This window comes from Acipenser ruthenus, chromosome 33, assembly GCF_902713425.1.
Source record: "Acipenser ruthenus chromosome 33, fAciRut3.2 maternal haplotype, whole genome shotgun sequence".
Taxonomy (NCBI): Eukaryota; Metazoa; Chordata; class Actinopteri; order Acipenseriformes; family Acipenseridae; genus Acipenser; species Acipenser ruthenus.
The window spans coordinates 13,252,450-13,266,835 of NC_081221.1; the positions used below are offsets into that span (position 1 = coordinate 13,252,450).

Genomic DNA, 14,386 nt, shown 5'->3' on the forward strand with positions numbered 1-14,386 from the left:
AGCTCATTGAATTGAATGGAGAAGCAAGGTCTGTGTGTGAGCAGCCAGCCTCGCGTTTAAAGAATGTTTATTACCACTGAACTGAAGAGCAAGCCCTGGTGGAGAGGTCAGGACATGTCTTATTCTTAACTTATCAGCAGCTAGGAGGAGATCCACACTACACTACACTCTGAATTAAATGCAAGTTGGAAGATAAAAGATTAAACATTTCTACACGTGTATAACGCTGGTATTCATTTATTATAATAAATAAACAGGGTTTGAACTCGAGTTTGGACCCTTTTCATTTCTCTGCAGATTTAATACTGTTAAATATGTGAGTCATGCTTCAGACTTTCAACCCACTATATACAGTATGAACACTAGATGGCAGCAGAGGACACTGGACTCCAAATTACAGAACAGACGTTCCTGTTTTAAGATAGTTAATAATACACACTTACTTCGAAATTCACAACACCTTCTATTTCAAACTGTCAATTGCACCATTTGTTTTTCTGATAAATACCTGTTCATGTTACAAAACAAAAAAACAAGTACCCTTGAATTTTTTAGAAGAAAAAAATGTTCAAATTTTCTTCAAAGTATTATTATTATTATTATTATTATTATTATTATTATTATTATTATTATTATTATTCACCGTAAGATGTTTATTAAATGTACATTATGTTCAAATTGTTTTCTATAGTAAAATATAGCCAGTGTTTAATGTTGGACTACTCGACGGCTGATAAAAACACATTTAACACGTTGTTGTAAAGGTTTTTTTTTATTATTATTTTTGTAAATACAAGCGAAATCATGCGAATGTTGGTAGCCTACTACTGCTGAGAACCAAAAAAAGAGCTGCCAGAACCGCGTTGTTTTAACTTATTGTGATACTTTAGAAAAATATTATAATTATAAACATGATTAAAAAAAAACACGTTTCTAGCTGAGCTCTGTTCTCGGTCAAACTTAACACGCCCCCAGCCTGTGTCTACCAATCAATGAGTAGAATCCCGAGTGTTTATTGGTGGCTGTGAAGTGTCAATCAATGAGCCTCGTCCAGTTGGATGACGCGCTTTCTTTTTTAAATAGAAACAAGCCAATTATCACACCAGGAACATGTGACGTTGAACGGTGCATATAATTGAATTGGATTTTAATGCAGGGGGGAGTGGCTTAAAACACGTCACACGGCTGTGAAATATCTGGGTACCTATCTATATGAAACTTTTCCAAAATGATCTAGTATCCATCCCTTACGTTATTTCATATTGGGACGGGTTTATTGAAGGTATTGACTGGAAAAAAGTTTGGATTTTATCCAACAAGTACTTATTAACTAACAAAGTTAAAGAAGTTTCTTATAAAATAATACATAAATGTTATCCTGTTAAAAACTATTTAAAGAAACTGAAACATGGTATCGACCTGTGCTGCTCATTCTGTAAGGACTCCACTGAAACAATGTTGCATTTATTTTGGAATTGCAGATACTCCAGATTTTTTTGGAAAGATGTAATTACTTTCACCAACAATAATATTAAAAAAGAAAAAAACCTTAAATTTCATATTGGTAATGTACTGTTTGGTTTCACTAACTATAAGACCAGTGAAAATAATGAGTATTACATTATAAATTTGATTATTCTAATGGCCAAATTTCATATTCACAAGTGTAAATTCTCTAATCAGAAACCTTTCTTTTTTCTTTTTGTAAAAGAAATGGAACAGTACATTAAGGTTATTAAGATGTCCAATAATAAAAAAGCTTTGAAGACACTTCATGTATGTAACCTATTTAATATTTTTTTGTAATTTTATTAAGCCCACCCCCTGGCTTCCATTATAATATGTTCACTATTCTGTTTTTTTGTTTTTGTTTTTGTTTTTTTTCTACTTTCTGTACATTCTTTGTTTATTTCAATAAAAATGCATAAAAAAAAATACAAAAAAAATACAAAAAAAAAAATCCCTATCTATATGAAATTATATTAACAGTATTTTCTCTCCGTTTAGGTATTTGGTAGTGTTAACAACAACAAAAAAACTACAAATTAACACTACAACCGCCAAGGCCGTCAATTTGGCGGTTTTCACTTTAAAAATTTAAATTACTCAACGCGTGTGGAAAGATACGCGCTTGTGCGTTATTGACCTTTGCTAAATACGTGTATTATTTGAAAGGCAGGATCGCACAAATTAAAAAGTTATAATCGCCTCTTACCTAGAACCATCAGACGCTGTCAAATTGAAGGGGTGACTTGCAATTGTTACAAGATATCACATTATTTTTACATACAATCACCCATTTATACAGTTGGGTTTTTTACTGGAGCAATCTAGGTAAAGTACCTTGCTCAAGGGTGCAGCAGCAGTGCCCCCCCCCCGGGATTGAACCCACGCCTCTCCGGTCAAGAGTCCAGAGCCCTGACCACTACTCCACACTGCTGCTGTAACATGTTTAGCAATGCCTCACGCTTCTTTACAATGCTTGTCAATCCTCTAACGCTTTCACTGGGTTTTATTAAACGTTGCTATACTTTTACCATGGTAAACTTTTATAAGATTATCACTTATTACTAATTAACAGGACTGTAAATTAAGCCAGAGACTGTGTGCAAAGTACAGTAGCTGGTTCCTTAGTGGCTTCCATTGTGCTCTGGAGTTTGATTCATCGTTTGATTGTTCATTACACTGTGATGTTGGAGATGAGTTTAGAGTACAGACTATTCAAAAGCATAGTGCAGCACACGCTGGTAAACGCATTTCAAATTTGAATACAACTACTGTATATTACAAAGCATGGCACTGAAAACACATTTAAAAATGTTTACCCAAATAAAGGTCATGAATCATGGTGACCAAAAGGGTCCTCTTGTGATTATAGACTGAAACACATGCTGACATTGTAGCTTTGTAAATTAAAAACGCTAACGTTGCTCTGAAACGGCGCACAGCTGATCTGAGGATTAAGGACAAAAAGACCGATTGTTATATAAGCAATAACTGGTTGTGAATCACGCGAAAGTGTTAATTAGTATCCAGGAAAGGCATTGCAGTTGCATTAATACAGCAAACCTCTGTAAAGACCAGGAAAGCAGAATATTCACAGCATGACTATTTCTCAGCTCAAGCAAGCTCGAGTTTTATTGGGGGGGTCCGGTCTCTTTACTGTAGATGCAGTGTGGTTAGCTCGCATTAAAGGAAGTCATTGACGTAGCTAGCACTAAAGGACTTTGTTTTCGTCCCTTTGTGCCAGTTTGCATGAGCGAGGAGGAGGATGCAGTGTTTGAACAGTGCACCCTGCTCCCTCCTAGCCCTCTCTGTGGTGGTGGCTCTCGCCTCGCTCTGGATTTGCAGGGCGGAGGTCGGGGGGTTCACGGCATGCTCCCAGTTTTTCTACAATAAGATCCCCCCGACGGGACTGGGGAGCGACGGCACAGCGCAGATCTGCCAGCGCTACTGGAACCGCTACCATTTCGCCAGCCTGTACGACAGGAGGAGACGCACTCCGCTGTATTCCGCCTATATCTTTTCACCGGAGGGGGGGACGCGCCCCAAAATTAATTGGATGTATGAACCGCAGGTATGTTGGTATTCTTGTTTTTCATTAAAGTTAAGCAGACAACAGAAACACACACTTGTCCTGGATAAACTGTGCCGGTGTGTGCTGGCATTTTGTTTTAAGATGTGAATTACAGCATTATTAAATATGGCGCTTCAGTTTTTGGTCTTTATTAATGGTCACGTGATGCCCATTTAAAGTTATATTGAGCCGACTCTTAATTCAACTCTTGGAAACGCGTTGATTGTGAAACAAGATCACTTCACTCTTGAATGAGACTATGATTCTGTTTCATTGATAATGTTAAATTGCTTTTCCCGGATTTAAAATCTTAATAACCTGTTTGTTTTTTTGTTGTTTTGTTTTTTTAAATTACAGTTTCCTTTTAATTCTGATTTCATTAAATCAATTTAATTTAACTCGCTGTTTGCATTCGGTTTGAATAAAAAAAAAATAATAAGGATCTGACTTTTATTTTTTCACATTACTAATGACACAGAATCATAGTCTCAATAAAGTTAAGTGAGAAAAAAAAAAACCAAAGTGAACTTGTTTCACAATCAACACTTTTCCAAGAGTTTAACTGAGCAGAATCGGCTCAGAAAAAAAAGGGGGCGACATCACGTGATCAGAAATAAAAACCGAAAAAGTAGACCCGTCAGCATTATCAGCTGGGGAGCGAGACGACCAAACGAACCCCACCTTTGACAGACAGACACCAAATTCAAGCAACATCACATTAAACTCGAGTGTCTTATGAACTTGTCTACTACCCAGCTACTTTGTATACTGTAGATAATGATAGTAGCGGTAGATCCGCTTCTTTACTTACTGTGTGACTCGGTGTTTAGCCATGCAGAACCGGGCTGCACAGAAAAAGGAAGCGAGACCGTTTCCTCAGACCTCTGCTAGTAAAACTGTATTTCTTCAAGGTGCACTGTGTACGGGATACGAGAAGTGTGCTAATACCAAGAAACACATTTTGGTGTAATGTCATCGTAAAACATCCATCAGTATCCTTATGTTTTTCCTGCCTAGTTTGGTCATATTTGATCGTTATTCTCCTAAAATAAAGTTGTTTTTTTTATATATAAGGTCAAAGAGGCCAATTCAGTTTTCAGTTTGGGCTGCTGTCCCCTCTCTAGTAGGGCAGCTACTGTGGGAGCAAGTGGCTCGGAGTTCTGGGCTTACCTTATCTTTAGAAGTGTGTGTGCGTGCGTGTGCGTGCCTGTCTGTGTGTGTGCATGCGTGGGTGCCTGCCTGTGTGTGTGTGTCTGCATGTCTCCTCTCCACAGCAGGAACCATATGGGAGTGCGTGTTAATCTGTGTTTGTTTCGAAATGCGACAGTGAAACCATTATCCACTATTGAACGGCATGGCTTTTAATTTGAGAGCCACAATTCAAAGTGAAACGAATTGCTCTGGTGCCCTGCATTGCATGCTTAGCGATTGCAAGCTTTAAATTGTATTTGAAGGGTTTGGTGAAGAGACTACAATCGTATTTTGTTGCTTGCTTTTTTAATGCTAACGTTTTCTCGATTGTTGTTGATTGATTAGCTGTCCACGATTAGGGAATTGGTTGCTCATTGCTCCACAACAGATTTTTTGTAGCTCCCTGCTTCAACCGAGCACCAGCGTGTTATTTCTGCCATTGCAACTGTAGTAACTGGGAACAGATCAATTGAAACGCTCGATGCAAACTCAGTTTCAGAGTGGACTGAAATGACTCCTAGAGGTCCTATTTCAAACTGCAGGACATGCACCCATCTTTTAAGACTGGTATATAGTGACGTAAGCAGAAACCACACACGTGATATTAAATAAGTCTGCATTGCAGAGAGTTGATAAATGCTCTGCATTTAGGAGGCTGTGTGGTCCAGTGGTTAAAGAAAAGGGCTTGTAACCAGGAGGTCCCCGGTTCAAATCCCACCTCAGCCACTGACTCATTGTGTGATCCTGAGCAAGTCACTTCACCTCCTTGTGCTCCGTCTTTCGGGTGAGACGTAGTTGTAAGTGACTCTGCAGCTGATGCATAGTTCGCACACCCTAGTCTCTGTAAATCACCTTGGATAAAGGCGTCTGCTAAATAAACAAACTCCCACGGACTGCAAATCTGAAGACCCCTCTGCAAGAACCGGTATCCTTGGACTGATCCATTTGAAAGTGCCAATTATTATTTATTAACTTGTACCTCTCGATCCCCTTCATGATGTGATGCCATCCAGGGTTGCATTGACTTCAGCTGCTCAGGAGATGGATATGTCTGCTAAGAAATAAATAATAATAATAATATGTGGTCGCTGTCACGGGCTCTTTGGTTCAGCTTCTATTTGGTTGTGCAACTTTTCATTGCTGAGGTATAGATCATGTCTGTTGTTGTGTATCTTGAAATTTGCTTATCTAAGCATGAGCAATAACTGAACAGGGAAGCAGCTACTGTTTGCAGATCATCTAGTTCCTTTTTTTATTATTAATTGAACTACAAAACAGAAAGCAAACACTGTCTCCCTCTCTTAACACCCGCAGTGTCTTAGTGCAGTGCTAGTGCATTTGAGATAGGGTGGAATCCTGTTGGTGCAATCGCATTCATACTTCCTCATTTTGAAGAGTTGATTCACTGAAGCAGTGAGTCTATTGTAACCCACAGTTACTTTTGAACTTAATAGAAATGCCAAACTGTAGATCAGGCTAGCCAATGAAATATGTAGTGTGCAAATAATATTATTCAGAACATTACAATCACAGATAGCAAGTATACGTGGAATCGATGCATCGACTAAAATACAAAAATAATCTGAATACCAAAACAGTGGTATTCTTAAATACAAATATAAATCAGGATGTAAAAACTGATAGATAGGCAGCACTTCTTTCACAGCATATAGTGTGTTTGTAATTAACCAGAATTGAGCATGCCTGGTAAACACCTTCAATCTTATCTTTTTGATGTTAACGTTAGAGTGGGGTTTGGGAGCAGGGGCTAGGGCTTTGCCTCTCCTATTTTCTCCTGCCTATCAAACTTCTCTACCTATTTAATCCACGTCACAATCTATGTTCTTTCTCTTGTTTGTTTTTTCCTCCTCCTCCTCCCTCATATTTCCCGCGTTGCCTCTGTGCCGGTCTTCTCTACGAGGAGGGTTAGTGAGTCTCACTTCCCCGGCCTCGAGTCAGCTTTCGTTCAAAGGGGGGTCCTCGCCGCAGCGAGAGAGGGGACCACCGGCCACACTGATCTTTCGCAGCCCATGCACTATTTTCTGGTCTCACCCAGAGACTCTGTTGTATCTCTCACTGTACCAATAAGTGCAGTAATCATCTACAATCCTTAAGTATTAAAGTCCAAATACTAACAAAACTCTATCCTTCAGATACCCCTGCGGGCGCACTCCAGTGCCTGGCCTTGGAGGATTCGCATCACCTCTTCGAGGGCGGCTCCCGGAGACAGGGGTTCTCTTTCCTTCCTTCTTTCCAGGTTATGAACCTTTCCGTCCTCTGGGGGCCCGTCCATGAGGCAGTGCCTCCAGGATTCTCAGCAGAGTCCGAGGATTTTTCTGTTTTCAGGGGGTCCCGGGGGCCTTGTGGCCTTGTGGTATAAAGTCTGGACCTCGTCCTTTGTCCTGGCCCGCAGGCCACTAACAGCTCAAACCTTCCCTGGCCACTAACAGCAAAACAAACACTCCTGTCCCGCAGGCCACCATCATTCCCTCGAGGCTGAGCCTCTAAATCAGGGGTGCCCAATCCTGGTCCTGGAGGGCCGGTGTCCCTCCTGGCTTTTGTTCCAACTGTCCCCTAAATAACTTAATTAGACGAATCAAGCACTTATTAAAAGCTTAATTGGAACAAAAACCAGGAGGGACACCGGCCCTCCAGGACCAGGGTTGGGCACCCCTGCTCTAAATACTACCTTATATTCTTCACGCAGCCCTAGCTCCTGCCCATGAACTGTAACTTGTTTTATGAGTCTCTCTGAAGCAGCCATCTTTCTCAACAAAGAAAGGCTTACTCTCCTGAGTGCTCTCACACACACACACACACACACACACACACACACCTGCATTCTTTCAAACAAATAATAATTCTGACAGTTAATCTCGACTTTGTGACAGCTCTCCCTAGATTGGGACACTCTACTACACTCGAACATGAAGACAGGTTCAGAAACAGTGTGCCACATCACAGCAGAGGAAGGTGAATGGTTAAACAGCACTGACATGGTTAATGTTTAATGCTGGAGACTGGGTGAGCAATGATTCATATAGCTGGTAGATTATTTGTTTTTGTTCAGTGAACCGCCTCGGTACACAGCTGGGTGCTTTTGCATACACAGGCTTCTACAGTGATTGCTAGTTCCCCTTCTTGAGATACGACCCCCCAAGGAATTTGATTTGCAAAATAGACTTGTACAGGTTGAAATGTAGGCTTGGATTAATAGAATTACAAACTGTTTTATTCCTTCTGAATGCATTCATTAACATATTGCAGTGGGTCATCATGAAGTTATTCATCATCCAAGAAGCATATGGGGCAGCAGTGTGGAGTAGTGGTTAGGGCTCTGGACTCTTGACCGGAGGGTCGTGGGTTCAATCCCAGGTGGGGGGACACTGCTGCTGTACCCTTGAGCAAGGTACTTTACCAAGATTGCTCCAGTTAAAAACCCAACTGTATAAATGGGTAATAAGGGGTAAAAAAAACATTGACAGTATACATGCTCACACAACGTCCAGTGTAGCTCCCATAGTAAAAGCATAATACAGTGTAATAAAGCACAGTGAAAGCATGGTAAAGCATAGAGAAGCACTGTAAAGACCAGAGAGGTATGGTAAAGCATACTGAAAACCATGGCTTACTATGGTAAATGCATAGGGAAAGCATAATAAAACTGTACAACACTGTGCAAAAAAAATACTTTTATAAGGAACACCGTCTGTGTCAAATCATATGATGAAAAATAATTTCACTTATTAGTCAATATCGTGTTAGACAGCAAATCTGGTTCTTTTGTTCAATATGCCATCTGGTGGATATCTGGTGCTACTACGCCTACAGATAGGTATACATGATTCACAAATGGAACTTGGGACATAGTCAAAATTAATAGCTCAAAAATGCTTGGAATGCCCATTATGGTGCGGTTATTCATGTGACTAGTTCGATTGTTTCACCCCTGTTCACAGTGCACAATCTCTTCTTGTTTCCCAGCTTGCTTATTCCAAAGCAGGTCCAGATATGATGCCCTTTCCACGCGGCCCCATTGATCAAAACGTTGTAGAGAGCCAAGCTGTGATCCTGGACTACACAAACTCCTCATACACCAGGGGTCACCTAAACCCCAGCCTGCACCACAGTGACGTCGGGGACAAGAACGCCACCTTCACCCTCACCAACATCGTGCCCCAAAAAGAAGGGTCCAACGACGGGCCGTGGGCTGACTTCGAGGGGCAAACCAGCAATCTGCTGACCAAACACTGCGAAAAGGAAGCTTATATTGTAACTGGGGTCATTCCTTATGAAACCGACCGCTGGATCAAGCACGACAGGGTAGCCATCCCCGAATATCTGTGGTCTGCCTACTGCTGCCCCTCTTACAAGGTTGAGAATGTTCCCATTACAAACCTCACATTGCTAGGTCTTTCCACCCTCGCTGCTATTGGCCGTAACGACCCCAACAGCACTGAGGAGATCGTGCCTATAGACAAGAAGAAGGGCAAGCGCTGGAGAGGCTACGATGTGAGGCAGATGTCACTGAAGACACTGGAGATGTATCTCAAGCAGAGATATGGCTCAGCTATCAGTATATTCGATAATGGGTGTTCCCCCTGAGGAAACAGAGGAGTGCTGCAGCTCACCAATAAAGATGGAAATTCAGTAAAGCTGGAAAAATATTGGCTCAGAGCTATGGACTCTAAACTGTCATTAGGGTTATTTTTGTCTGAAAGAAAAAAAAACACAATTTATACTTCTAAGATGATTAAGAAACCATGGTAACACTTTACATTAAGTGTATCTGATTGCTGTGTTATTTCCATAGTAGTTACTTAGTAAATACATGTGTACTAACACATAATTACAATGTTATTATGCATAGTTACAATGTACAATTTTTTTGCATGGTATAAACCTAACCCGAACCCGAACCCTATTCTGCTATAATTATGTACTTACATATATTGTGGAAAATGATTTACACATGAAGTACATTTTTAGGAGGCTGTGTGGTCCAGTGGTTAAAGAAAAGGGCTTGTAACCAGGAGGTCCCCGGTTCAAATCCACCTCAGCCACTGACTCATTGTGTAACCCTGAGCAAGTCACTTAACCTCCTTGTGCTCCGTCTTTCGGGTGAGACGTAATTGTAAGTGACTCTGCAGCTGATGCATAGTTCACACACCCTAGTCTCTGTAAGTCGCCTTGGATAAAGGCGTCTGCTAAATAAACAAATAATAATAATAATTTTAACTATGCATAATAGCATTTAAATTATGTGTAAGTACACATTTATTTACTAAGTAATTACTATGCAAATATTAGATACATTTAATGTAAGGTGTTACTGAAACACCTTCAGACTATTCAGAAGAATCTAAATAGTCTTGAGCTCCTATTTCTGGTTTGCTAACTTTATTGGGTGTGTTTTCCCATCTGAAAAGAGCTAATGACGTCTTGGGGTTAATTGGTTTGAAAATCTAGCCTCTAAATTATTTTTAAATCGTCCACCTGTCCACCTGTCCACCTGTCATTCATGGGATTTGGTTTCCAAGTCTTACTGTGTTTCCGTTTTTTTAATCGCACCCTTGAAACTTATTTTTACAAAGTTTGAGCTCAGCAAAGTTCATAGCAATACGTGCTCTATAACATGTCCCTTAGATAGTGAAACACATGTGATTATACATCTTAATTATGAGAAAATAAAAAACTTGCACAATGAGAAACACCATTAAGTAATTTGAGTAATGTAAAATCATTTTAAATAAATATCTAAAAGTTGTAATTTGTTATTTAAAGATTTATGACATTTACAGATGATTTGTTAGTAATTCTTGCTATTGATGTTTGTAACAACAAAATTAATAAATGTGTTTGTAGTCACTTTTTTATGTGTTCAATTCTTTCATTTTGTAAAAGTTCATTTGTTTAATGTATACTAGATGGCTAAATTGCAGCAAATATTGGTGCCGAAATCAGAGTACACAGGGCTTTATATTGAAGCGTGTCAACTCTGAAGTAATCCAAACTTATTTGTGTGCAGTCAGTATTGTATTCAGCATGGCTCTAGAAACTAGAGCACAATCGCCAGTCAGAATGTGAGCTTCAGGTTGGGTTGTGTGGATATTGTCACCAGGGATCACCTGTAGTTTGCAAACTTGCTTCCAAACCCTTTCTCTAAATCAGATGTATTTAATTTGTTTTAGTACTCTTCTTGCAAGTATTTGCATTTCATAAAGAAGTCCACTCCTTCGTTTTTCATGCAGCATTAACGGACTGTCTGCAGATTGGATGATCCGTTGATACTTGCTCTTCACGCTTGGGGTTCAAGTGCAAGAGATTGTGCTTCGGGACATTTAAAAAAATATGCATGCTGGGTTTAAACTCATACTGCCAGGGCTCCTGGGGACAGTGTAATAATAGTGCAGTGCAGTAAATAAAGATTGATTGTAAAACGTAAGTATGCAGTAATACTACTGGTAGTCATTAACCCTGTAATGCCTATTTCTGTATCACGTATGCTACAATGCTTAGTCAGCTGCTCTGTCTTCTCTTTGGGACTCTCTGATAAGTTATATATTCAGTAGGATAAAGAAAATATGAATGCAGACGACACAAAAATAGGAGGAGTGGCAAACACTGTTGCAGCAGCAAAGGTCATTCAAAATGATCTAGACAGCATTCAGAACTGGGCAGATACATGGCAAATGAAATTCAATAGAGACAAGTGTAAAGTATTGCATGCAGGCAATAAAAATGTGCATTATAAATATCATATGGGAGATACTGAAATTGAAGAAGGGAACTATGAAAAATACCTAGGAGTTTATGTTGACTCAGAAATGTCTTCATCTAGACAATGTGGGGAAGCTATAAAAAAGGCCAACAAGATGCTCGGATATATTGTGAGAAGTGTTGAATTTAAATCCAGGGAAGTAATGTTAAAACTTTACAATGCATTAGTAAGACCTCACCTAGAATATTGTGTTCAGTTCTGGTCACCTCGTTACAAAAAGGATATTGCTGCTCTAGAAAGAGGGCAAAGAGGAGCAACCAGAATTATCCCGGGTTTAAAAGGTATGTCGTATGCAGACAGGCTGAAAGAATTGAATCTATCTTGTCTTGAACAAAGAAGACTACGCGGTGATCTGATTCAAGCATTCAAAATTCTAAAAGATATTGACAATGTCGACCCAGGGGACTTTTTTGACCTGAAAAAAAGAAACAAGGACCAGGGGTCACAAATGGAGATTAGATAAAGGGGCATTCAGAACAGAAAATAGGAGGCACTTTTTTACACAGAGAATCGTGAGGGTCTGGAACCAACTCCCCAGTAATGTTGTTGAAGCTGACACCCTGGGATCCTTCAAGAAGCTGCTTGATGAGATTCTGGGATCAATAAGCTACGAACAACCAAACGAGCAAGATGGATTGAATGGCCTCCTCTCGTTTGTAAACTTTCTTATGTTCTTATGTTCTTAATTAACGCTGTAATGCACATGTGATACAAACCATCCCTCTATATTATTATTTTTAAAATCCAGCCTCGCAAGCCAGGATTCTTCATATGCAGAACATTATGACAGACAGGAAAGAAAAATAAAAAAAAGTGTTTTGTACAAGAAACAGAATCCATTCCATCCATCCATTATCATTAACCGCTTACTCCTTTACAGGGTCGCGGTGAGCCGGAGCCTAACCCGGCATACACAGGGCGCAAGGCAAGACTACACCCAGAAACAGAATCTACTTAGATAAATACAGTAGCTTTTCTCATTTAAAAAGTCCTTGGGCATCACAGGGTTAAGGAACGTTTAGCGAAGTATCATTGAAATGTATGCATTCCCCACCTCGCTTAGATTTACTATCATTCTGAATGGCTCAACGTTCTGTTGTTCTCATTTTGAGAATGCTTACCACTTTGCTCTATTATTACACCATCTTGCTTGCAGACCTTAAATGGCATTTCTAGCTGTTCATATTTTAAGCTACTCTTTCATGCACCATTAGTGTGTGAATTAAACTAATAATTACACCTCTTCTACATTTGGACTGGCTAGATCCATCATGCTTTACTCTAAAGCTGGGATAAGCATATTATTATGTGCTCATCATTCGCTCAAGCTCACTCAGAATGTGTATTTGCCCATTGCTGGTAGGTCATACAGAGGGTGCTTTCTCTCCAAGTTACTGTATCTTCAGTAGACATATGTAGCTATTGAAAAGAAGACATTGGCTCTTACTAAAAAGAATCTTTGGACAGTGATAGAGGATGAATACTTTGAAAAAGATCTCAGGGGAGGGGGGTATAGTGGAGTCATCACTAAAGGTTTCTCAACAATGAGGAAATTAAAAAGGCTGATCGAATGCTAGGCTGTTTTGCAAAAAGCGAGGAATTCAATTCTAGAGAGGTGATGCTAAGATTCTACTATGCCCTGGTGAGACCCCACCTAGAACACTGTGTGCAGTTCTGATCACCTCACTACAAACAATACATCACTGCACCCGAGAAGGTACAGAGAAGGGCAGCTAGGCTGATCCCAGGACTGAATGACATGAGCGAGGAGGACAGGCTAAAATAATGAAATCTCTTCAGCTGAGAAAAAGATGGGAAAGTGGACTTGATTGAAATCTTTAAAATCCTGAATGGTTGAGATAAAGTGAACCCAAGACAGGACTTCAAGTTTAGCACAGAGAGAACAGGAGGGCATCAGTGGAAGCTGAGTAGAGTTTAGAACAGAAGGGAGGAAGCACTTTTTTACACAGAGAGTTATAAATAGCCGACCATGTGAAGTAGTCGGATCTCAAACACTGGGAACATTTTTTTTAAAAGTCTAGATTCTGTGCTGTTAAAGGAGGAGAATGGTGTGCTAACAAGGGAAGAGCCTTGATGGGCTGAATGGCCTTGTCATGTTCCCAAACTTTTCTGATGTTCTTATCAGTCAGTAGACAGTGCTAGCTGGAGTTTTCTTCTCCAATGGCACTTAAGTCTATTCTGCTGTAGCCTTGGTTACAGCTCCTGAAAGCACGGCATTTGAATAATTGTATTAAGAAATACTAATAATTACACACGTCATAAAAAGATAAACAGTGGAGCCAAATGATCTACGAGCAAGTGCAGTTTGAGAAGAAACAAACGAACCAAAAACAATTGCAGTTCATGTAATACTGTGTGGTCAACCTTTTGGGGGAAATAAGGCAAAACAGCAGAAGAACAGCATTGTGTGGAGGAGTGCAACAGCATGTTTTTCTATAAGGGATGGCCAGACATCAAATGTTTTCTATGGAAGTTTTTTTCACCTTTAATGGAACTGCCATAGATTTGTAGAAATGAACGCTGCCCTTCTTATGCCTTGTTAAATGCTATTGCAGGGCCTGTTGCAGTCTTCAGTGGGTCTCTTTACCCCAGCACCAACAAGAGTTAATGTCAGTACTCACCGAGTAGAACGATAAAGCTCCAGTTTGTATATATGATGCCTGGGGCTGTTCTCTTACTAGCCACCCACTGGAATTCCTTTCCTTGGGCAGTCCAGGTGCAGGATCCATCATTATCTGAAATCCAGAGGAAAATAAAAGCTACATGTTATTTTAGCTGACATTGCATAGAGCCTGGAGGTGCATAGCCGACAGTTC

At 40.0% G+C, this 14,386-nt stretch overlaps 1 protein-coding gene across 1 annotated transcript; it reads left to right on the top strand.

Moving 5' to 3' along the window:
* The first annotated feature begins 3,044 nt into the window (after positions 1–3,044).
* Positions 3,045–10,636, top strand: LOC117433346 (endonuclease domain-containing 1 protein-like). Its single transcript, XM_034055508.3, has 2 exons — positions 3,045–3,577; positions 8,753–10,636. The coding sequence occupies exons 1-2, from the start codon at positions 3,272–3,274 to the stop codon at positions 9,371–9,373; spliced, it is 927 nt and encodes a 308-aa protein (XP_033911399.3). The 5' UTR covers positions 3,045–3,271; the 3' UTR covers positions 9,374–10,636.
* The last annotated feature ends 3,750 nt before the right edge of the window (positions 10,637–14,386 follow it).